Here is a 26,757-nt window from a genome sequence, read left to right as displayed (position 1 = left end):
TATTATTTTTTTGCACAGTGTTTGTATTATCATCATATCTCACACATTTGTTTACAATAAAAATAGTAGCAAATTTTATCTTAATGTACATTTTAAGAATATATAAATAAAAATTGTATATTTGATATATAAGAAGTAATAAAATGTCTTTTGAAAAAACAAATATTTGGTTTGATATATTTGCAATAATTTGTAAAGAAGATAAATTGCGTAATTTTATATAATTCTAATAAAAAAAATTGTAAAAAAAAAAAAAAAAAAAAAAAAATGGTTGGAAAAATTGAAAATAGAAATTTATTAGCACATTCAAATTCTATACATACAAAAGATAATGACAATACAATAAATTCATCTCCTATCTCTTTTAAAAAAATGAGTGAAATTTTTGATAATCATAATGAAAAGAGGAATAAAAAAAAGTCTAGTCAAAATTTAGATTCAAATATTAAAGAATATAATGATAATGCTTTACAACATAGACGTAGTACTAAACTTGATAATGGAATTAACAAATTACATGAAAATAAGAAAGGTTCTGAAATATCTGAAAAAACATATTATTATAAAGAAAATAGTTTAAATAATGAACCAGATAATAAATTAAAAAATAATAAAGAGATAGAAAAAAAAAATAATTCTTCAAATTTAGATACACAAAATGGACTTTTAGATATATCAACATCTATATTTAGTGCAATCACTAAAAGATTAACAGAAATGAAAAAGAATGAAAAGAAAATTGATACAAATTCTGAAAATTTTGTTAACGAAAATATGCCAAGAAAAAAAACTATTTTAAAGGATGGAAACAGTGCATCTAGTAATAATAATATATCTGAAAAATATAATACATATGAAACAGATGCATATTTAATAAATGATGAAGAACCCACAAAAATTAGACAGCAAAATTCTGTAACATTTGATAACAATTCCTATAATCCACAATATGAGGAAAATTTAATTTTTATTAACAATGCATATAATGGTGGCACCCCATATAATGATGCCAACCAATACAGTATGCAAAACAATTTGAAATATATACCAAATCAAACTGATACATATATAAATACATCTGAAATTTCTGGAACATATAATATTCCAATAGATCTATATAATAACATTGATCATATGCCTACAAATGTAAATAACCCTTATAATAATATGCAATTTGCTACACATGCAATAATACAGTCAGATGTAAAACCATCAACACATTTAATAGTTCCTCAACAAAATATACAGCCAACTTTTTTAGTTTCTAACAATAATATGAATTATGATACACAAAATCAGCGTATATTCCAAACCCAAAATAAAATTAATATTGGCAATGAAACACCAAATTGTTTATATGCAAATACAAACCATGTAGTTAACCCAGGAATAGTACATAAAATACAATATGAAAGTAATCATTTAAAAAATAATTCTAAAAAAATGAATAGAGTAACAATAAATGAAAAAACCGAATTTTATAATTTTCCAAAAAAAGAACCCAAAAAAAAAAGTCTATTATGTAATATTTCAGAAAAAAATGATAAAAAAAATGTGAACCCTGAATTAAAGGCAGAAATATTAATATATAAAAATACATTATCAAACCCTCCAAAAAATATAAAAAATGGTACATATAATATTCCAATAAAAAATAATGTATTTATTCGAACTCGATCTTTAACACCTCATACATATTATTCTAAAAATATAAAAAATGTTTCTCCTTTGAAGAATATAAATATCCAAAAAAAGGTTCCAAAAAATATAAAACAAAAAATTATGCACCCTAGCCCTATTTGCACACATGAAGTAACTTATACATGTCCTATACAAAATAATACAAATTTTGAAAAAAAAAATGATAATATTCCTATTAATAAATTAGTAGAATATTGTGATAATAAAAGTGAATTAAATAAATGTTCTACTGAAGCTTCTAGTATAGAATCTATTGATTATGAAAAATCAGATAAACAAATAAAAAATTTGAATCAAAAAATAAAAAATTTACAGAACAAGGTTTCTGAACTTACCAAAACAAACAAAAATCTTAATGAGCTTTCTCAAATGTACAAAGTAAGAAAAAAAAAAAAAAAAAAAAAAAAAAAAACATTTTAAATATCTAAAATTGTATTGTTATAATGTAATTAAATAATATGGATACTATTTTGTAAAATTTTTTTACTTTTTTTTGGATATAGAATGAATGCAACAGAATGCGTGAAACGGTTGGTACATACGCCATAGACAAAAATTATATTTCACCGAAAAAAATAATAAATTATGAAAAGGAAAATTTAAAACTTGAAAAAGAAAATGAAAAATTAAGAGAACAAATAAAAGTATTAGGTAAAGCTATTTTGTCAACTCATGATATAGCTGGAGTTAAAAAAGTATTAGCTAAACAAATAATTAGTTTAAATGATGAAAATGAAAAATTTAAAAAGGAAATTAAAGAATTGAAAAAAAAAGAAAACATAAATAATCAAGTAATGTTTAATATTAATAAATCAGAAGTTTCTGTTGATGCAGTTGATAGTATTTTTCTACAAACCAAAAATGTTATTATCGAGGTAACTATTTTCACAAGAAAAATAAAAAAAAAAAAAAAAAAGTAATGCCACATTTTTATATTATTTTTGTTTTTCATAGGTACACCAATCAATAAATGTATTTTATTTGAATTTGAGAAATCTGATAGATGAATTTTTTGAGAAAATAAAATTTCTCATTGTAGAGGATGAATATGTAAGCAGAAAAGATAAAGACAATTAATTTTTTGTGTGTGCACAGGATTTTATTTTTATTATTAACACATTTATTTTTTGTTAATTTTTTTCTGAACATGTTCAGACGAAAAAAGAAAAGCTTCTTTATGTCACAAGTCTGGAAGAAATAATCAATGAGAATTTAACCGAGGTGATTAATTTAATCATTTCCATTTGTTTTATATAATCACACACATATATATGTGTTAGTAACAGTTTTGTTTTATGCAATTAAAAACAATGAGTTGTCATGTTTTTCAGAGAATGTGTGAGTGCATTTCATATGTATACATATATATGTCTTTGTATTTATGGCTCTTAAATGTATAGATCAATGGAATTGTTGTAAAAGTAAACGAACTCAGAAAGCGAATGAAAGATGTTAAGGCGCATGTTTTAGACACAAATCGAAAAAATCCTTTATGGTTAGCTTTTTTTTTTTTTTTTTTTTTTTTGTGCTAGCCAATTTTGTCTTTTCATAAAATATAATATGTATGTACATGTACATATATGTAATTGATCTTTTAATATTTTCAGTTTATGCAAACCAACACGAGATATTTTAGAAGATGATATTAATCATTTGGAGAAAGAATTGCATAAACATTCATTGATAATAAAAAATTTGAGAAAAAAAAATTTATTTTTATGCCTAAATGATCTACAGTCACAATTTAATCAGGTAAAAATTTCTATATTTTTTTTAATAAAATATTTTCTTAATTATGCACATTCATATTTTTATTTTGTTTTTTTTTTTTTAGGTAGAACAAGTTGAAACCCTCAATGATGGTAATTTAATAATATATGAAACAAATAAAAGTTAAGAAAAATACAATGTTATATTTTCAATGTTAATTAATTTTATTAAATTTAATGGTTGCATATATATATGTGTGTATGTATATACGATTTATACAGAAGCCAATATAAATAGTGAACAGAATTTCCCACATAATGTGGATAAGACGAAAGAAATAAACAATGTTTGTCAAGTAGCCAATAAAAAATCATCTAATAAAAAAAATGAAGAAGATAATTCAGGATTACAGGAGAAGGTAAAATTGAAAAAAAGAAAGGAAGTTAATATAAATTTAATACATAAATATTTCATGAAATATATGTACATATATTTTCCTTTCTTTTTAGATAAAAAAAATTGAGGACCAATTAAATACCCTAAGCAATGTACTCCACTAATATTAAATTGGATAAAAATATATCCTACACACACACACATACATATATATATGTATATATGCATAAGACTGATTACACATTTGTTCTTTCTCCACATTTTAGCACATAAATTACAACTCTTGTGACGAAGATGATAATGAGAGTGAAGAAGAGGGAAGCTTTCTGAAAAATGTTCGCTAACTAAATATTTTTTAAGAATAATTTAAAATCATGATATATATTATGTATATTGTATGCTTGTATGAGCGTGTTTATATTAAAGGTGCACAGTCATATGCATATGCATACATACATACATACTTTATATATGGATACATATACATACATATACATATATGCTTTATATGCTTATAGAGAAAGTTTTTGGTAGAGAAATTAACGAAGAAGACTAAAAAGGGGGCCAGACATTTGAACAAACCTCGTGATACAAGCATTAATAAAAAAAATAAAAAAAATAAAAAATATTTTAAAAAAGAATATGAAGAGGAAGATGATAGCGATTTTTATGAGGGATCTAAAGAAAATTCTCAGGATATAGATAGTTCATCTAATTTGTCAAAATCTGAAGATAGCGAAACAGACAATACCTTATCTAATAAAAAGCAATGGATGAGTGACGAGGAAGTTAGTATAAAGCACCAAAGTATATAGTATATAAAATTGTGCATATAAATGCATATATATATATATATATGTTTATATTTTTTTAGGTGGAAAAAAGCAAAAACAAAATGATTGAACTACTAGCTGTAATATTAAAAAATAATACATGAACATGCATGTTTCATTTCAATTTTTCAAAATTAGAAAGTTGTTTGTCTTGTGAAATAAAAATATGATGGGTGTTTGTGTGTGTATTTTCTATGATATATTTTTTTAGTAACTAGGCTAGTTAATTATATCTTTCATTTGGCTTACCAATAATTGACATACACACAATTAATTCATTTTTTTAATATATATTTTACATTTATTTTACATTTATTTTTATATGCTCATTGTTTAGCTCTTGAAAGGAAAACATAATGAAGACCTCGTTGAAAATACAGAAAATTATGTCAAGTCGTTTGGAAAACATGTAAGCATGCAATGAGAGGTTTATTTGTTTGATATATTTAGTAGACAATTTATTTAGTGTAATAGTACTTAAATTTGTTAATTTACAAAATTATATAATATTCATATATTAATTTATTTTTTTAATCTTCCTTTCAGAAATCAGAAAATGAATATAACATACAAAGCATATATAACAATTTGAAGGCCATAAAAAATACTATTAAAAACACTGATGATGATACAGAAAATAATATTTTGGCCTTGGTACTATAAATAAAAAAAAATATGATTTGTTCATAATATTATGAACAAGCAATAGACAAAGTGCACTACTATATATACATATAATATATATATAGTATATATATATAATTTATGCTTTTTTCTTTTATTAGATTGAATCTCAAGCTGCCGAAATAAAAATTTTTGGAAATGTAAATAAATAAATAAATAAATACATATATAACATTATGTGTCATGTGCATATTCATGCAAATTTGTCCATATGAAATAAATATTGTACAAAATTATACACTTTTGGAAATTCTTTTTTTTTTTTTTTTCGATTATAGTGTATTGACAATTTGAAGAATACAGTAACTTCATAAACACCTATCATAGTAATGAGGGTTTAAAAATTAACATCAAAATATAAATGTTGTGATTTCCTTTCGATATTAAATTATTTCATTTTATTGAAAAATTAAAAATATAAAAAATGGCAAAAATATATGCAAATGTATAAACCATTAGAATGTGTGTATTATTTTTTCCGTATTTATTATATGATTTATGAAGCTAATTATTTGTGTACATTTTTATTATTTACCTTTATGAGTCCTTTTCATACGATATAATTTTTATTCGTTTAGGGATTATATACAATTCCGTGAATATATAATGATATATATATTGTATACATACTTTATTTACATATTTTAGTTTTATATTTTTTTTTTCATGAGGTGCGAACAAATTTATGCTATTTATAGCGAATATATTTGACTATTTTTATTTTTTACAATTTTTTAAATAAAATACGTAGATAATCTTACATATTTAAAGTGTTTGTTTTTTATTTATTTATATATTTTTTTTTATTTTTTTTTTTAGTGATATATAGTATATTAAAAAAACATATATTATACTTTCGATTGTATAAATATGTACGAATAAATATTTAATCATACATATATGTATAAATAATACAGACTTAATCGTAAATTATTTCTTTTAAATAGCACGGCGACAAGCGTAGAATTTTTCATACATTCTTTCTTTCCTTATATTTGGTAATTTAGTATCCCCATTTATATGCTTAAAAAAGTAAAATAAAAAGTATACCTCCTTTTGTACACACATACAGTGGCAAGTGTTTAACTAGCCAAATAAGTATTTAATAGAAATGGGAAAATACAATTTAATATTTAAGAAAAACTGGTTTGCCAAAAGTATTTTTGGGACCGTTGGTTTTTTTGTCATTATAGATCAACTAGCCAGATAGTAAGAAAAACAAAATTACATGAACAAGGAATAAAATATTGCTATTTCATCGCTACATTGTTATGACTATTTTACCGCTACATTGTTATGACTATTTTACCGCTACACTGTTATGACTATTTTACCGCTACATTGTTATTATTTTTTTTAGCCAATATGACATTCCAGAAATACGAAATCCAAACTTAACTATGTGGCCATGGTGGTTAGAGAAAGTTAACGCAAAGAGGTTATAAAAATGAAAATCAATGAAATGCAAAAATTGTGTGTGTATATGATGAATGGTCATGTCATTTCCATTGAAAATAACCCTGCACACGAAACTTGTTATGCTTACACATGTTTTATATTCCACGTTTTATATTCCACGTTTTATATTCCATATGTTAATGCATTTACATTTTTCAGGTTAGGTGACGAAAACGCTGTTTTGAATGATAAAGACAGTCAACATTCTTAATGGGTTAGAAATTTCTAACACATTGAAATGATTATTGGAAGAGTTGTGTGTGTGTATATATATTTACTATTTAATAATTTTTTTATGAAATACTTATATATACAATTGAGTTTTTTTTGTGTGCATTTTTTTATATTTATAAAATTTTCGACAAGCACAATTATAATTTTTCTTTTTTTTTTGCAAGTTTTAGTTCTAAAATATTTTTAATAACTATTGTATGAATTAAAACTGTTATTTTGTTTTTGAAAATAAACCACAAGGTTACATATTTAATATGAACAATTCAAATGTAAAAAAAAAAAAAAAAAAAAAAAAAAAAAAACTAGCCAAAATGAGATGGTAAGAATTTTCGAGATTTCATTATATTAGGATTGTAATTTACAGGTGAATCTCTTATTCTTAGTACATAACTTGGCATTTGAAATTTAAACTTTTTAATATCATCCCGTGATACATATTTTATTTTCATTTTTTCATTATATTTTTTTACTGATAAATTTTTTTTACTTGCATTTCTACCTGATTGCAATCTTTCCCATCCAAATTTTGTTAAACGAAATCTTAAAGCAACTTTCGAATGGTTTTTGTATTTTAATTTTTTTTTTCTTAATTGTGATACTCTATGACGAAATCGTATAAGTACCCAATTAATATTTTCCCTAGGATTATAAAACCTTTTATTGATATTATTGATACTATTTATATTATTGATATTATTGATATTATTTATATTATTGATATTATTTTGAAACATAATTGATTTATTACATTGCGTTTGGCTATTTCGAAATGAATTCATAATAGCTATTTTGTTTATTCCGTTATGCTCACTACAATATTGTCTATATATTTTATAATAATTTGTCAACACTGATTTAGGGTTTAAACCTTTTATTATTTTGTTCCCTAGCCATTCCATGGTATCCTATTATTGTTTATGTTTATTATTATGTTTATTTTTATGTTTATTATTATCTATATTATTATCTATATTATTATGTTTATTATTATCTCTATTTATTTTTGCACTTTCGTTTGAAATACAATACTAGGTTGGTGGTTAAGTATGAATGTTTTGAAGATCAATTCTTCAGACAGCTAGCTATTTTTTTTTTTTTTTTTTTTTAAACATACAGAATAAAATAAATAATTAATAGCATTTTTATAGGGGATATAAAATTTACACACATACATGTGTTTATAAAAAAAACAAAATTAAGAAACATAAAATAAAATTTTCGTTTAAACAATAATAAAGAGATATATATGAATATTTTGATATAAAAGGAATTATTATTATAGGGATAGAAATGTGAAAAACAAATTGTATACTATATATTATTTGATATCAAACCCTTCATTTCTTAGGCACTGATTATGATCATTAATATATTTCTTACATTGTTCTTCTCCTAAATTAACAATACATTCATCTCTTAATTTTTTTGTATCTAAGCATACACAACATATTTTCTTTTTTTTTGCACACGTTTTACTTTCCTCAGTTGTATTTAATGGCTTAGTTAAACCTAATCCCATTTTGTTTTTTTCTTAAATATAACACATGTATGTATGTATGTATGTATGTTTATATGAGTGGTAGTGTTTATAATTAATTGTTTTGCTTTTGATTATTTCAACAATTTCAGTTACTGATGACTTTTTTTATTTCATGTTTTTATAAAAAATTTAAATATTTTACAATATAAACATAAAATATGAATAACTCACAAAAAATGTGTTATTTTATTTTTTTTTTTTTTTTTTTTTTTTTTTTTAAATAAATTGGATAAACATTGCTTATATATATTAAAATTCTCTATTATCCAGGGACCTATTTTTTATACATTTTTTGTACATTTTTTACGCAATTTTTTACGCAATTTTTATGGAAAGTGCCACGTCATTTATTATAGTAATTTTCCTTTTCCATAAAATGAGAAATTTATTTTAACAATGTTTAAAATTGTTTAACAATTTTTAGTGATAAAAAGAGAAAAAAATATAGAGGAATGTGCACATACAATAACAAGAGCATGAATTTGCTAAACTCTGATAATGTAATGGTATATTTTTACATTTTTTTTATATTCCTTTTGGGGATTATAAGTTATTTATAATAATGGTTAATAATTTTTATTATTTGGTTATTTATATTTCTTATTTTTTTTTTTGATTAAAATGAGTATAATTTTTAGCAATTTTGAAATGTACCTATTAAATTTCAAACTTATATTTTTCCCATTTTTATTGTCCACTCATTTATATAAATTTCCCATTTCTTATGATATTTATATTATTCGAAGTTTTGTCTATTAAATTTGAATATACGTTCAAAGATTATTAAGTTTCCTTTTTGGGAAAATAGCTACTAAATTTTAAGGATAATAAAAAATGTCATAATATTTGAATATTCCGATTCAGTTATTTATAAAATTGTTTATAATTTATTTTTCCTTCGCATTTTCCTTTTTTTTTCCTGATTAAAAATGTTAACTATTTAATAAAATTATTAACTATTAATAAAATTATTAACTATTTAATAAAATTAATAACTATTTAATAAAATTTTTTTAATTAAAATTTTTTTTAATTATATGTGCATCTTGTCTATTTTCGAACTAGGGGTGATAATTATGTGGAGGAGAAAATGTATTTTTTTGTGTGTATAAAAAAAAAAAAAAAAAAAAATAATAAAAAAAAAAAAAAAATATATATATGAATAGGATATATATAAGTAGAATATATATATATATATATATATAAGTAGATATATATAAGTAGAATATATAAGTAGAATATATAAAGCAAACTTGACAGTTTCGCATTTCCTTTCTTAACTATTAAGATAATAATCGGACTAGAATCTAAAGGTTTTTGCATAAATGATGAATTATAGTTTGTTGAAAAAAAAACTAATAGAAAACTTTAACGATGCAAATGATAAATTATTTAATTATGAGTTTGAAAAAAAAAAAAAAAAAAAAAAAAATGATGTATCTTTGTCTATTGAAAAGGACCTAAATAAAACAACAGAGTGGGAAAATATAAATAAGAATAATGATGAAGATATCAAAAAAAATAAAAAAAATAGTTTAGATGTTTTAAACGAAATAAATGATATCTTAAATTTGAATAATTCTAAAAAAGAATCAACTAATACAATAATAAGCAATGTTAAAAATAATGTAGAAATAAATAATATTGGTAAATATCCAATTTGTCTAAAAAATAAAAAATTTGAAATACCTTTATCTAAAACGATTCCTGATGCTCATTTTGTTAATAATAATAATAATAACAAATTAGTAGAAAAAAAAAAAAATAATAATAATAATAATGAAAAGGTAATATTTAAAGAAAGTTTAAATCTTGTAGAGTCAAGTTTTAGTTCTGTAAACAAATGGAGGAATCACATTGACTTAATTGATTTTGTGAAAAACAATTTAAAGAATAATGAGTTCATGTATATCAAAAGGTAAGCTCCCCACCTAGTTAGTACGTCATTCTAGTTAGTGCGTCACTCTAGTTAGTGCGTCACTCTAGTTAGTGCGTCACTCTAGTTAGTACGTCATTCTAGTTAGTACGTCATTCTAGTTAGTACGTCACTCTAGTTAGTGCGTCACTCTAGTTAGTGCGTCATTGGCTAGTCAGTACGTCATTGGCTAGTCAGTACGTCATTGGCTAGTTAGTACGCCACTGGCTAGTCAGTACATGTATTATCTTTCCATTTACACCCCTTTACTTACACCCCTTTTGTTTTCCCGCTTCCCCCTGAGCAGCCAAGATGGGCAATATGAAAAGGTGAGTTGCGAAAATAAAAAAGAAGGAAATGTAATTTCGATATCACTAAACGGAGCATTGATAAATGAAAAGAACGAGACAACATTTTACGAATTAAATGAATGGAAAAATTATGTAAGTATGTTAAACAATGCAATGAGATTAAATTTTATAAAAAAGTTTAAATTATATAAATATTATTTTTTATTAAAAAATCAAATAAAATATAATAAATTTAAAAAAAGAAAAGAATATATAAAAGAAAATTTAATTTTTTTAAATGATGAAATGTTGAAGGGACTTATAGAAATAAATTCCATATTAATTGATTTTAAGGAATATAAATTATTAGACATAAACATAAATAACATGACTATAGAACAATTTGAAGAATTACAAAATGAACATATTTTTAAATTATATAGTTTTGTAAATGATAAACTAAGACAGATTATTTCTATTATATGTGAATATTGTCATAAAGCTCTTAATAATTTTTTAAAAAAAAATAAAATAGATGAAAATGATACAATTATTGTTAATAATATAGATGATGAATCTACAAAATATGATAAAGATCATAAAATTAGAATAAAAAGAAAAAAAATTTTTAATAAAAATAATGAAACAAATAAATTAAAACATAATCAAAATAATAATTGTAAAAATATATATATATATTATAATAAGGTTGCTTTAAATCATTGTTATTCAATTTATATTAAAAAATTTATACAATTATGTCAATATTTATGTGATAATATGTTACGAAATATTATCATACAAACATATGAATATTTCCTTGATATTTTGAACAATTATTTTGTTTTAACACCTGATAAAGTAGATGTGAAAAATTCTAATGAAAGATTTATAGGAAATGGTTTACAACTATTTGATAAAATAAAAAAAGATGGAATCAATAAAGAAAAAGATGAAAAAAGATGTATAACAAATGGTAATGTGTTTAAATCAAAAAATGATATACATCTATTTAATGTTACATTAACAATAGAAAATGATAAATTAAAAATATTTCCAGAATGTAATTTACTTATTACAATAATTGAACATTATTTAAATGCAAGTATAGAAATAATAAATAAAAGAGAAAATTTTTTTGATCATTTTAAAATAAAAAATATGTTTAAAAGCGATATATATGTAGATGATGTAATATTTAAGAATAGAAAATTTGATATTTGTGAAAAGGAGAAAATACAAATATTTCAAGTTGAAAATGATGAAATAATTCAAAATATGAAAATTGAATTAAAAGAAAAATTAAAAAATGTCTACAATTCTATGGTAGAATCATGTAATGAATTTAACAATATAATTTGTTTACATAATAAATATAAAAATATAAAAGTTGAAGATATAGACATAATGGATGTTGGTTATATATCTGGTTTATTTGAAAATCTTAAAGAATTAGAAAATAAAATAAAAAAAATTAGCAAAGAAATAAATGTTCATATATTTAAAGTAAATAATAATATATTAATAGAATATTTATTAAAAGGTATTAATGGAAAATGGGCAGAACTAATAAATTATTTACCATCTTTAAATAAAAAAACAATAAGTAGTTTAACTATAAAATTAGATGAAGCATATAATAATATAAATAAGGTTCCAACAAGTTTATCTGAATTAGTAAAATATATAAAATTTATAAACAGTTTTAATAATGATTTATTAAATATTGAAGAAAGCATAGAATCTATTTCATCTTTGTTTTTATTATTTAAAAAAAATTATATAAATATTAATGGAAATTATACTACTAAATTATTTCATATAAAACAAAAAATAAACTCCTTAAAAATTATAATACATTCAGACATAAATTATGAAATTCAATACAATTCTCAGTTTAAAGATCTAGCAAATGAAATAAATCTTGTTGAAAAAAAAATACAAAATTTTATAGATATCATAAAAAATGATATATTTATATTTTCTATAGAATACCCTATAGATGTGATGGAACACACGCTTAAGTTTGTGACCCCGATTGAAGAAATCGATCAAGTTTATTTCAGATGTGGTGAAACAAAGAATGGAGAAGTAAAAAGTGGAGAAGTAAAAGGTGGAGAAACAAAGAATGGAGATGTAAAAAGCGGAGATGTAAAAAGTGAAAAAAGTGAGAGCGAACCGTTTCGAGTTGGCGAAAATAATAAAATAGTTATAGAAGAGGAAACAAAAAAAAGTTGCTACATTTTTGCATTATTAGAATTTATACGAATAAATATATTAGACATAAAAAAAGATGTTGATAAATATATATATTATCAAAAAATTTTAAAAACCAAAAAAAATGAATTTGTAAATTTTAGTTTATTAAAAAATATATTTATAAATACGAGTCTAACAGTATATACATATTTTATGTACATATGTTTTGATAATAAATATATACTCACAAAAATTATAAAATTAGATGTAGAGAGTTTAGAAAAAGAAATAAGTAATATAAATGTGCATTTTAAAAAAATGAATAAAAATTTTATAGATATAAAAATATATAATAAATGTAATAAATTTTATACAAAATATGAAAATGTATTTAAAATTTTAAAAATGTTAAATTTAATTTATAAAAATAAAAAATATTTTAACACGGTTATTGATATAATTAATAGTTCGGAGGCGTTTGAAAATTTAGATAATAAAATAAATGAGGAATATGATGATAATAATAATAATATAGATGTAAAAAAACAAGTTATATCATACAACTATAGTGATATAATTTTAAAAAATTTATTATCATTAGATTATTCTAGAAATATATCTAAAGTTGAAAATATTTTTATAGAATACGAAAAAGAAGAAAAAATAAATGAAGACATGGAAAAAATAAAAATTGAATTAAAAAAACATAAACTAGATGTAAGCTTAATGAATAAAAAGGTTTACTACATAAATAACATTGATTATATATTAATAGAATTAAAAAATATTTTAAATAAATTGATATTGCTTATAAATAATAATTCAAGTAGACATATATATACAATTGTATATAACATTTGTGAAAACATTTTAAATTTTATAAATATTTTGATTTATATAAAAAAGATTCAAATATGTTATAAAAATATAGATAAATATAAACAAAATGAAATAAAAAATGTTACAAATTTAGATGTGTTTACAAATATAATTAATAATTATAAAAATGTTTGTGAAGAATTTTTTATATATCCTCATGTTAGTAAGCATGTGAAAAAAGATTATGATATTAAATATTTTAAATCGGTTTTTCAAAATGTAGAAAAAATAAAAAATGATGTTGAAAAATATATATTAGAAAAGAAAAGACAATTTCCTATTTTTTATTTATTAAAAGATGATGATTTTTTAAATGTTTATTTAAATGTTAATAATTTAAAAAAAATAAATATATATATAAAAAAATTATTTCCACAATTTAAAAAAGTTATAATTCAAAATGAATCTATATGTGGTATAGTAAGTTTAGATAATGAACAGATTCTATTTAAAGAAAATATAAAATTTAAAAAGCTAGATTTTTTATTAAACGAAATTGAAATAGAAATAAAAAACAATGTTTTACAAAATATTTTATCACATGTTAATAATAAAAAGTTTTTTACACCTTTATCAGAAAATACATATTTATATTTTATAGATATAAATAATTTACAATTATTATATATTTTATTATCTGTATATTTTACATATATTTTTGATAATTTTATTCAAAGTTTTAATGATAAAAAGAAAAATATAATTTATTTATTAACAAAAAATATAAATAAAATAGGAACTATGTCTATACAACATTATGATTCTCTTAATATTTCAAAAAGATTTCCAAATAAATATCATAAAAATGTTTTATTTTTATTATGTTTTTTTATACATATTAAAGATAAATTTAGTTTATTTATAAATAATATATCTAATAGAAATTGTAAAGATAATGGAAATATAACATCGAATTCTTTTGACCATTTAAATTTAGTTAAACATTATGTCAAAGATTCAAATTATTATATAAACCAATTTAATAACAATATAAAATATACATATGGATATTTAAATAATTCTAATTACAATTTAGACTTATTATATGAATGGAAAAGTTATGGATTTTTTTTTCAAAATTATATAAACAATACTTTAATTATGTTATCACAAAATAATAATAATAAATTTATAAATATTAATAAGAATTTTTCTATTTTATTAGGATATAATTATGTTTTTATAAATAACATATATTTAAAAAAAGAAAATATATATAATTATATAGCTTGTAGTTTATCTTCAAATATCTCTTTTTATTTTTTTGATGCAAATAATTTCAAAGAAGATATTGTTAAAATATTACAAGATCAAATTTGTAAAATTAATAACTATTTAAAGAATGGAAAAAAATTTATAAATATAAATAATCATGAGTATACATTAAATAAAAAACCACTTATATATATTTCACTTGAGAAAAATGTTTTTCCATTATCTAGTTTTGCTTTAAATACAAAAAGTTCAAATAACGAATTTACAGACATGTCTTATCAGTTTTCTTTTCACAACCCTTTTAAAAATATATCTATTCCTTTTTTATTTTTTATATTTTTTTCTCATGGATATAAAAACGCTTATTACTTGGCAGCAACCACGTACCGCCTCTTCAACTACCTGCACCACCACGTACGCGCCGTTGCACCTTAGGCAGTTTTACCGTTGCATCTGTAGATCCCGTTTTTGTTGCATCTTAGGCAGTTTTCCCGTTCCATCTTAGCAGTTTTCCCGTTGCATCTGTAGCCATTTTTCCGCTCACTCAAAAGTGCAGAAATAAAGTGTGAACTTTTTTGTTTTCAGGACGAAATGAAGAGATGGATTTTCGAAGGAAAGGTTGTGAAGCTATTAAGAGAATCTTTAGAAATGTCTGAAAAGGGAGAGTATAATTTTTTAACTCATGTAATAAATTATGTTTCCAACTTTATAGATGCAAACAAATTAAAGGAAGTTGTGTCAAATATCTGTCTTATATTTAAAATTCCAATAATAAAAGAGAACCAATTATATAAATATGCATCTAAAATAGTAATGGATGAAAAAAATGAAGAAACAGAAATAGTAGATAAAAGAAATTCATTTTCTATTTTATCTGTTTCAGATTTACAAGAATCAAAAGAGAATCAAATTAATGAAATTATTAAAAATTTAACTAAAGAAAAAAAATTAATATTTTTAAAATATCAAGTTATTAAAGCTATTGAACTTTTCGATATTTTAAGTCGAAATATGAAATTAAATATAAAAGAAAAAGAAGAAAAAAAAAAAATAAATGATATAGAAATAGAAACCAAAAATAAAATAACAAATATAATAATAAATGGAAAGGAATATTCAGGTATTAGTATAATAATATATATTTTGCATAACTTATTAGTTAATATGAAATGTGAAGAATGTTTAGTAGAAAAGATAAATTTAAAATATTGTTCAGAAAGTGATGTCTTAAAATTATCATTAAGAAATATAAATTCAATATTGTTAGAAAAAAAAAGTGATATAATAAATGAAATAAATTTACCACAAAAATATAATTTGCTACATTCAAAATGTGAGAATAAAAATAGAAACAATAACAAAGATGAGATCGAATTAGACATAAAAAATAATATAAATATTAAATTTGATACAGAACAACATAATAAAATATTTATTAAATATATAAAAGTTGAACAAACTAAATATATTGAAAATATAGTAAATTATACATGTTTAGAAAATAATAAAATGAATAATGAAATAAATAAAGAAAATTGTGAATTTAACAATATGTGTTTTATTTATAAAACTGAAAATCTTAGTAAAATATCTCCTCATTTTTTTAAAACATTTTATTATATTCATATTAAAAATAGCATACCTTATATTTCTTTTCTAACTTTTTCTGTTGAAAAATTAAAAATATATAAATCAGCACAAAATAAAATCATTAGACATTTTGAAGATCTGGTAATTGAAACGATCAAATTTTTTAAGCGAGAAAAGGGAATGAATCAAAACCGTTTTGAAATCAAATATCGAAATAAAGAAAAAGGCGAAGATAGCAAAATTGGGAATTCGATCGGGAATTCGGTCGGGAATTCTATTGGAAATTCTATTGCCAATTCTATTGCCAATTCTATTGCCAATTCTATTGGTGGTTCTACTGGCGGTTCTACTGGTGATACAAATTTAGGAGAAAAAAAAAATAGTTTCGAAGATGAGAAGAATAGACAAATAGATGTATCAGAAAGTTTGAATGATACCAAAATAGAATCTCAAATAAAAGATAAAAAGGTAAATAAAGGAAAAAATTTAAAAGAAGACGAAGCAGAAAAAGAAGCAGAACGTGTTTTCGATTCTAATGATGAAATATTCGAGTTCTCAAAATTTAATGAAGGATATATTTCTATACATATAAATACATTAATATGTACATTTATAAAATTTATAGATTATTTTTTAAAATTATTGATTGAAAAAAAAAAAAATGTAGGAAATAAAAAACTTATAGACACACATTTAAATAATATAATAACTATTAGTTTTATTTATACGTTTACTACATTTATGGAAAAAGAAGAAAGAGAACAATATGAAAATTATATAATAAAATATATAAACAATATATCAATAATACCTAAAAATTCGTCTTTTACACATATATATTATAATATTGAAAATAACAAAATTTTAAAAAAAGAAAAAATTTATAAAAATGAAAAAATATGCTTAAATAAAAATACACTTATGAGTAATATGATTGCAGATGAAAATAATTTTTTTTTATTTGAAGATTTGAATATTTTATCTATAAAAAATTTTATCAAAATATCAACTAATATGTCTATTCCTTTTATTATTATTGGTGGTTCAAGTACAGGAAAATCTTTATGTATTTATAATTTTTTAAATTCATATATTAAAAAAAATAAGAATAATCAACAAAATATTTACAACTTTATATTTAGATTTAATCACTCATTTAACTATAAAAATATTATTAACAAGTTTAAAAAAACTTTTAATTTATCGACAAATCATGTTAACCAAGATGTTACAATATTTATTGATGACATTAATTGCTTGAGTGGCAATTCTGTGCGTTCCTCCTTCGAGTTTTTCCACCAACTGGTAAATTATCAGGTACGTCCGAAAGATTGAGAAAGATTGAGAAAGATTGAGAAATATTGAGAAAGATTGAGAAATATTGAGAAAGATTGAGAAAATGATATCACGCCTTTCCAACCCGATTCTCCTTAAAATGACATAATAAGGCGTTATTTTTATTATTTTATTATTTATTTTTTAATTTTTTTATTTTTTTATTTTATTATTTTTTTATTTTTTTTCCTCCATTTTAGGAATACTTTGACGCTGACGAAAACAAAAATGTGTCTTTTTCAAACTGCAAAATTCTCGGAACATTGAATCATGAATATTCAGAACCCTCTTTAAACAACAATTTAGTTTTATCAAAAATATACAAGCATTTTTTCATTTTAAATATCTCATCACTTTCCCCAAAGAATATAAGATCACTCTATTTTAATATGATAGAATACATTTTCCTGAAATATGTAAGACATTCGAAAAATTGTTATTCCAATTTTGTCCATAGAATCGGTGGTGGTTGTATAGGTGCATCTAAGTCGTTTCCCCTTCATTTTTTTTCATTTTTCTCCATTTTTTCCGCTTCATTTTTCTCCATTTTTTCCGCTTCATTTTTCTCCATTTTTTCCGTTTTCCCCTGTTCAGAACTTTTGCGAGGACATGATAAACGAATGCCAGAATTTCATCGCATGCATTTTAGAAACATTTGAAATGGTCACATTAAAAAAGGAAAAGACAAATTTAAGCTTGCACACAAACATGATAAATAATATAATAAATTATTTATTAATATATGATAAAGAAAATTGTACAAATATGAATGAAATTTGTTATTTCTTTTTAAATGATATGATTCGAATATTTTGCAATGATACAATTTTTTATGATAAAAATATAGAATTTGAAAATATAGTAAAAAAAAATTTTGAGAATTATTTTCAAAAATATATAACAAATAATAGATATCCATTACAATTGAATATAAGAAATAACAAAATTTGTGTTGAAAAAGAAGAAAATAACATGGATGAAAAGTTAGATGTAAATTATTTAAGAACATATTTTCCAGTTTCAAAATGTGAACCCTTTGATATATTTTATAATGAGATAATAAAATTTATAAAAATAATAAACACTTATTTGATATTTAGACAAAGTAATATAATTTTTTTAAATAATCAAAATAAATTATTAGAGAAAATTGTTTCAATTTATTCTTATTATAAAAATAATAATTATGTATTTTTAAAATGGAATGATAATGAAATGGAAAATAAAATTCGTGAAAGTTATGATAAAACAATTGAAAAACTTTCAAAATTAAATGAAATAGATTCTGATACATCTAATATGAATAACATCTTTGAATTAAGAACCATATTTTTTGGAAAAATCGAATTAGATGAAATGTGTTTAAATTTTTATGATCTAATATTATATAATTGTAATTTAGATAATTTATATGACAATTTTATAAATAAACATTATTTATACATAATAAATATGTTAAAACATAAAGAAAAAAATATTGAAGGAAATTTAGAAAATTATATAATACCCAAATTATTAAATTTAAACCATTATTTATTTTATGTTAATAATTTTGATTTGTTTAAAAATAAATATTTCTATAAATATCGAAATTTATTTAAAAAATGTTATATAGTACATTTAGATTTTTATAATTTTTATAATTTTTCTAAAAATTTTATATTTTCTTTTAATTTATCATTTCCTATATATAATTATATAAACAAAAAGACAATCCAATCTCTTGTTTTGAATTTTGAAAATAAACAGTTTCGTTTTATTTCCAAACTTTCAGAATCTATAAATAAGATGTTGGAAATACAAAATAATAAACAGAATAATTCTAATATTAACTATTATAGAACAGATGTTGTAGAAGATGTGTATAAAATTTATGAAAAATTAAGTGAAAATGAATTAAATATAGTAATAGAAAAAAAAAAAAAAATAAAAAATATAATAAAATTGATACAATTTAATGATTATAAATCTGAAAATGATAAAATAAAACAAGTAGAAGATAAAATAAAAAATCTAAAAAATGAAATAACAACATATCAAAAAGAAATAAAAAATATAAAAAAAGATATTAAAAAAATGTTAATAATATATCAAGAAAATATTTTACAAGCTAAAAATAAATTAAATGAAATAAAAAAAGAAGATTTTGAATATTTTAAACATAAAAATAAAAATAATTATATGGGATATTTAAAAATATTATATTTATATATAAATAAAAAAAATGATAAAAATTATATTCGAGACACATTTTATTATCAATATATTATAAAGCATATTAAAAAAATAAATGAAAATTTTATTAATAAAAGCTTAATCTTGAAATATGAAAACATTTCAAATGTTCAAAATTTTTTAAATTATAAATTTGTTTATATTATTCATCTTTTTATTATATCTATCAATGACTATGTTAAAAAACGTGAATCTCTAAAATCTAAATATGAATCTATAAAAATTTTAGATTCTAAAATATTTTTGTTACATGACCAGATTGCGAAGCTTCGTTTAGACTGCCTCTCTTCCCAAGATGAAAAGGATTTATTGGTAAAAAAGAGAAAAAAAAAGAGAAAAAAAGAAAAAAAATAACGAAAAAAAAGTTGAAAAAATAACGAAAAAAAGTTGAAAAAATAACGAAAAAAAGTTGAAAAAATAACGAAAAAAAGTTGAAAAAATTTACATCTACATTGTCTACACACCTAATAACACCCTTTTATTTACACAAATTTTTAGACCCATCTTTTGTCTCTTTATTCTGAAATAAAACTGGAAATAAAAAAGATAAGAAAAGAATTAATCATGAAATCGATACACTTTGGTTATTGTTGTGAAATGAATAACAAAGAAAAACAAAAATTTTTTAAAACCCTTATTGATCAAAGAGAAATATATGAAAGAAATGAAAGTGACAATGAATCAGTAGATGTAATAAATAAAACAGAAGAACAATTAGAATTTTTAATAAATTACAAAAATTTTATTAATATTTCATTCTTAAAAAAATATAAAAAAATGAATTTATGTAATGATAATATGATAATATATACTTGCCATATGTTAGAGATAATAAAAAAAAAAATAAATATTTGTATAGATCCGTTTTTTCAAATAAAAAAATATCTTTTAAAAAATATAAAAGAAAATGAAAAAAAATGTGTATATATAAAATACCATGCCATGAATCAAATGACATTTCAATTGTATAACGAAGATGGAAAAGTTGAAAAAAAAGACGAAAAAAAGGATGGGAAAGACGAAATGGCTAATCAAAATTTTATGGAAAAAATAAATCATTATATAGAAAATAATTATGTTATTATATTTAAAGGCTTGGATAAAGATCTTTTACAATTATTATGCGAAAAATATAATAAATATAATAAATCTTTTGTAGAAAATATCTACATCTTTGTTAACATTTCCAAACGAGTAGAATATATCAAAAAGGTTTTAGAAAATGAAAAAAACATTCTTTATGTATATTGTGATTATAAAAAAAATAACGTTCTAAATTTGTTTTCATATTATTATCAAAAACATAGAGGCAATTATGATGACGTGAAAAATTTATCTATCGAAAAGGAGAATCACATTGACAAGGTATGTACTTTTTCTAAAATTGGCATCCCCGCTTTTGCCTGCATTTTGCTTCTTTTTTGCTTCTTTTTGGTTGCATCTAAATAAATAAAAGCCACCAAATGAATAAACGTGTCTTTTTCTGTAGATAACCCACTTAGAGACCCTTTTATTACAAAACGAAATTACCGAATCGGAATTGAAAAGCAAACTAAATGAAGAAATAAAAAAAAATGGAGAAATAAAAAAAAATGGAGAAAAAAAACAATTTGGAGAAAGATCTAATAATGAAAAGACAAACTTTTTACTAATTTATGCATTTTATGTTTTAATAGAAACATTAAAAATAGTGAATAAAAATATGAATTTTATAAATGAACGTAAATTTATAAAAATTGTTAAATCATGTTTTGAAGAAATAAATATAAACAATAAAAATAATTATAATGATATTTTTATTTATATGTATTTTCAAATCATATCAATTTTGAAAAAAAATGATTTATTTATTTTCAATTTTTTATTAAGTATATATGTAGACATATTTGTACATAAGTTTATTAAATGGGGAGATATATTTCTTTTTTTTAGAAATTATAGAAATAAAAATAGTGAACAAAATATTCAAGATATTTATAAAAATGATGATACATTTCTTACAAAATTTAAAAAAGATGATAAATATTTATTTACAAATATATTAGAAACTAATAAAATAAATGACAATTTTTATAGAAAAATAAAAGCTAACCATTTTGAAATGTTTTATAATAATTCTATAAATTTAAATAATAACTATGATGAGCATTATCAAATAATTGAAAACAAATTAGGCACCATAGATGAAGAAGAAACAAAATATGAACAAGGCTCCAAAAATGAAAATTTTGAAAAATTTGAAAAATTTGAAAAATTTGAAAATGGTGGTAGTGTTAAAAATGGTGGTAGTGTTGAAAATGGTGGTAGTGTTGAAAATGGTGATAATGAAGTGAAATTTTTTAATAGAATAGAAAGCTTATCTGAAAATATAAATAAAGCATACACACTTTTATACATAAAAAAAAGGGAACTAAAAGGAATGTTATATCATAAATATTTTGAAGATAAAGAAAATGAAATAAATAATGAAAAAAAAACAATGTGGATATCTCCATCATATAATGATGAAGATGGTTATAAAATTTTGGAAAACGAAAGTGAAAATAAAATGAGTATAATGTATTATATTAAAGAATTAAAAGATCTAGTTGATTCTAAAAAAAAAATATATAGAAATGTTTTACATAATATATATGACTATCCAGAAAAATGGAATGAATATATAAATAGTTATGACAATATATATTCAAAAAATTTAAAAAAAAAAAAAATAGAATTTCCAATTAGAGAATTAAATGAACCATGTATGTATTTTTATAAAATAGCTATTGATAAAATTATTAACAAAAATTATTTAAATAATTTTATTCAAGAATATATATTTATTAAATTACCAGACATTGTCTATAAAGGTAAAAGGATGGTATACAACAATTTTTATAATTTTTTTAGACATCATGTTATTAACAAAATTGAATATAAAAGTGATAACACAAATAATGTGTTAGAAAATTCGAATAAAAATATAAATGATAATCTCTATTTTTTTGATATTTTAAAAAAACAAAATTATATTATTTTTCTTTTGGAAAAAAATATTTACAGTAATATTATACTAAATACATTGTTAAAATGTAGTAATATATTGTTTTTAGATTTTACAAATATCGAAAAAATGTCTAAAAAAATAAGTAACATTATTGTGGCAAATATATATACTGTATCGGATGTTTTAAATTGTGAAAGCTTTATAGAAACTGTTCTTAAAAATACAGAACAAAATGTAGAACCCAAAATTTTTATCATATTTTATAATAACATAAATATATTAACAGACAGTTTGAATAATATTTCATTTAATGTTAATCTAGATTTTAGTTTCGATCTATTTGATTTTCTAAATTATATTAATTTTATATTCGATTTTACTGAAATTTATAAATTATCTATATGTTCCAATCACATATATTCAAATCATATATTTTTATCTATTTTATTTTTTACTTTAATTAATGAATATATGTATTTGGAAAATATGAATATAAACGTTGATATTATAAGTGAGATTATTTTATTAGTTAAATTATTTTCTAATTTAAAAGGTGGTTTTAAAAATGATGAGACAGAGAAAATGAAATCCAATGTAATCGATGGTGAAAATTTAATTTGTGTTGCATCTGAAAAACGAAATGAAAGAGATGAATCAGATAGATGTAGAACCTTTTTTTTGAACTATTTTAAAAATTTTCTTGATCGTCTATTTCCAGAAAAATATATATTATTGAAGAATATGATAGAATCATTTTTGTATAATTTTTTTAATTTATCAAACAAAAATATTTTATTTAATAATGATAATATTTTAAAAAACATTCCTACTAATCTTATAACATTAGAAGAATTGATAAAATATGTTTTAGAAAATTTCGAAATATTTGAAAATATTATTCAAAAAAACAAACTTGATAATATCTATAAAATGGCTTATAATATAAAATTTATGGAAAAAATATTTATTTCAAAATATTGTATTACTAATATATATAAAAAAAAAACTATTTTTAATCATATTCTATTATCTTTTGATAACTTTTCTTCTTTTCATTTTATAAATCAGCCCCTGAATAGTACACCACAACGTGAGTTGAAAAATGATTTATTATATAATTTGTCTGTTAAAGCTTAGATGTATTGGGTCTGTTAAATATTAGATGTATTGGGTCTGTTAAATATTAGATGTATTGACCCTGTTAAATATTAGATGTATTGACCCTGTTAAAGCTTAGATCCATTGGCCCTGTTAAAGCTTAGATGCATTGGCCCTGCTAAAGCTTAGATGCATTGCACATATTTCTGCCCATCTCTTTTTTACAGTTAATTATCTGATCCAAGAATACAACATGATTCTATTTCGTGTTTATGAAATGAAAAAAGAAATTCAATATTATTTGACTACATCAAAATTGTCTAAAATGTCAAATGAATATTCAGAACAAATGGAACGAAGCTTATTGAGATACAAAGTAAGAATCATTTTTTTTTTTTTTCTGAATCAGATAATGCATATATCTAATATGCAATAAATTTTAAATGGTATTAATATTTTGTAACTTTTAAAAAAAATTTTATTATATCTATTTTCAGATACCATGGAAATGGCGCCATTTTTCAGACGGGGAAAAATGTCTATATAAATTTTTTGAAGAATTAAAAAAAAAATTAAATTATATTAAAGAACTTATAAGAAAAGAACAAAAAGGTGAAAAAAATGTTTACAATATATCATTTTTCACGAATCCAATGATGTTTTTTTATTCAGTTTATTTTACACATGCAATAAATATGGGAACTAATATTCGTGAGCTAAATATTTCTCTTAAATTTTCTGAGAAAATTAACAAGTAAGGAGGGCAATAAAAATATAATAATTTTGCCTTTTCATTTGCCTTTTCATTTTCCTTTTCATTTCTCTTTTCGTTTCTTTTTTCGTTTCTTTTTTCGTTTCTCTTTTCATTTCTTTTTTCGTTTCTATTTTCATTTTTTTTAATTATCCGTTTTTGTCTTAATTTGACTTAGCAATGAACGAGGTATTTGGATAGCACCGATTAAAATATACAAAAGTTTATTTGTAAAAGGATCCGAGAAGTTTGTGCACCAAAAAATACACAATAAAAATGATATTTATTTTAAAGTTCAAAATGAAGAAAATAAATGTGAAGATACAAAACCGTTTAGTATAGAAAAAGATAATTTAGACAAAAATTTGAGTAAATCAGAAGAAAAAAATGAAAATTCTGTTCAAAAGGATAACAACACAAATATAGAAAATTTAAATGACCAATCATTTAGTGACAAAACAATAAGTATGCGATATTCAAATAGCTATATGGCATATGTAAGGAAAAAGGAAAAAAGTTTTTATTATGACTCACCATATATACTAATAAAAATTAAAAAGAAAAAGGAGAGTATGGAAAATAAAAAAAATAACGAACATGATAAAATTGGAGAAGACTATGAAAATTATGAGGATACCGAACCAATTAAAGACGATGAATCAAATTCGAATAAAAACATTATAGATGATGTAATTAACATGGAAAATATTTCGAATAAATTTTTTGATTTATTTGAAAATAAAGACAAATTTGATGATAATGAATTTATTTATTACTGTCCTATAATGAAATTTAATTCACATGTACAAAAAGGTAAAGAAAAAAAAATATGTCTACTTTTTTATGAACGCTATTTTTTTTTTTTTAAAAGAAAAAATTTGCACTCAAAGAATGTATGCATATATATATTAACTATTTTTATCTTTGTACGAAAAATAGATCTAGTTGTTTAAAGCATTTAATTTAGTTTCGAATAGTATATTATAGTTAGGCAGATTTAGTTATATATCAGTATGCGGTTGTATTTTTGTAAAATAATTTAGCAGTTCGCTTTTTTTTTATAATTGGCTGTTCATTTATTATATCATATATTTATTCGACTACATTATTTATATTACTATTATCATTATTGTCATTATTATTGTTATTATTTGTATTCCTCCTTCAGATCCTAGTCTCCAATTTTTCCTTCCTTTGCCATGCATCCATAGCAAAATAATTTGCAAAAAATTTAAAGTTCATATGCTACTATAATTTTTCGTTTAATTTTTTAACCTGTCTGTTCATAATTTTTTCCATATTTGTGCATGTATTTTTTTTTTTTGGTCATGCAATTAAGTGCATAACAAAATTGAAATTTACTTTTATTATTTCCGCTAAAAAGTAAATAATTACAGCTGTAAACTGATATTTCTTCATAATTTACATTGTCTTTTTGGGTTTATATCTACATATGTGTATGTGAAGAATTAATTGTATAATTAGATGTATGATTCTTTCTTAGCTAACAAAATGATTAAATATATATGCATATGTCATATACTTGATAGCTGTTAATTTTTAGCTATATAGCTTTATTTATATACAATGTCTTTACTTTTAAAAACTTCTAAAGAAATGAAAAATCCTAAACACCTTATGATGGAATATGAGAATAAAAAAATAAGCATATATATTATATGTATGCATATTTTGTATTTTCTAT

At 20.9% G+C, this 26,757-nt stretch overlaps 5 protein-coding genes across 5 annotated transcripts; 3 read left to right on the top strand and 2 right to left on the bottom strand.

The window, feature by feature from the left end:
• Nucleotides 1-267: 267 nt before the first annotated feature.
• Nucleotides 268-5,638, top strand: PY17X_0511200 (conserved protein, unknown function; the record flags this gene model as incomplete). Its single annotated transcript, XM_022955212.1, has 16 exons — nucleotides 268-2,079; nucleotides 2,205-2,576; nucleotides 2,656-2,751; nucleotides 2,857-2,922; nucleotides 3,102-3,196; nucleotides 3,309-3,453; nucleotides 3,536-3,563; nucleotides 3,693-3,829; nucleotides 3,921-3,959; nucleotides 4,074-4,142; nucleotides 4,326-4,595; nucleotides 4,682-4,720; nucleotides 4,978-5,049; nucleotides 5,187-5,294; nucleotides 5,426-5,464; nucleotides 5,603-5,638. The coding sequence occupies 16 exons, from the start codon at nucleotides 268-270 to the stop codon at nucleotides 5,636-5,638; spliced, it is 3,423 nt and encodes a 1,140-aa protein (XP_022811668.1).
• A 797-nt stretch (nucleotides 5,639-6,435) lies between these two features.
• On the top strand, nucleotides 6,436-6,993 carry PY17X_0511100 (conserved protein, unknown function; the record flags this gene model as incomplete). The annotated part of the gene is made up of 3 exons (XM_718934.1): nucleotides 6,436-6,533; nucleotides 6,685-6,762; nucleotides 6,942-6,993. The coding sequence occupies 3 exons, from the start codon at nucleotides 6,436-6,438 to the stop codon at nucleotides 6,991-6,993; spliced, it is 228 nt and encodes a 75-aa protein (XP_724027.1).
• A 325-nt stretch (nucleotides 6,994-7,318) lies between these two features.
• Nucleotides 7,319-7,915, bottom strand: PY17X_0511000 (conserved protein, unknown function; the record flags this gene model as incomplete). The annotated part of the gene is made up of 1 exon (XM_718935.2): nucleotides 7,319-7,915. The coding sequence occupies one exon, from the start codon at nucleotides 7,913-7,915 to the stop codon at nucleotides 7,319-7,321; it is 597 nt and encodes a 198-aa protein (XP_724028.2).
• Nucleotides 7,916-8,334: 419 nt separating this feature from the next.
• Nucleotides 8,335-8,535, bottom strand: PY17X_0510900 (cytochrome c oxidase copper chaperone, putative; the record flags this gene model as incomplete). The annotated part of the gene is made up of 1 exon (XM_718936.1): nucleotides 8,335-8,535. One exon carries the CDS (start codon nucleotides 8,533-8,535, stop codon nucleotides 8,335-8,337), a length of 201 nt encoding a protein of 66 aa, XP_724029.1.
• Nucleotides 8,536-9,881: 1,346 nt separating this feature from the next.
• On the top strand, nucleotides 9,882-26,306 carry PY17X_0510800 (conserved Plasmodium protein, unknown function; the record flags this gene model as incomplete). The annotated part of the gene is made up of 11 exons (XM_022955211.1): nucleotides 9,882-10,474; nucleotides 10,779-15,468; nucleotides 15,640-17,961; nucleotides 18,180-18,395; nucleotides 18,574-20,526; nucleotides 20,713-21,579; nucleotides 21,704-24,293; nucleotides 24,529-24,677; nucleotides 24,799-25,055; nucleotides 25,231-25,865; nucleotides 26,221-26,306. 11 exons carry the CDS (start codon nucleotides 9,882-9,884, stop codon nucleotides 26,304-26,306), a joined length of 14,358 nt encoding a protein of 4,785 aa, XP_022811667.1.
• Between the last annotated feature and the right edge of the window lie 451 nt (nucleotides 26,307-26,757).

Source organism: Plasmodium yoelii (assembly GCF_900002385.2).
Source record: "Plasmodium yoelii strain 17X genome assembly, chromosome: 5".
NCBI classification, from domain to species: domain Eukaryota; phylum Apicomplexa; class Aconoidasida; order Haemosporida; family Plasmodiidae; genus Plasmodium; species Plasmodium yoelii.
Note: the sequence above shows the minus strand (reverse complement) of the source record. Positions and strands in the feature narration are given on the sequence as shown.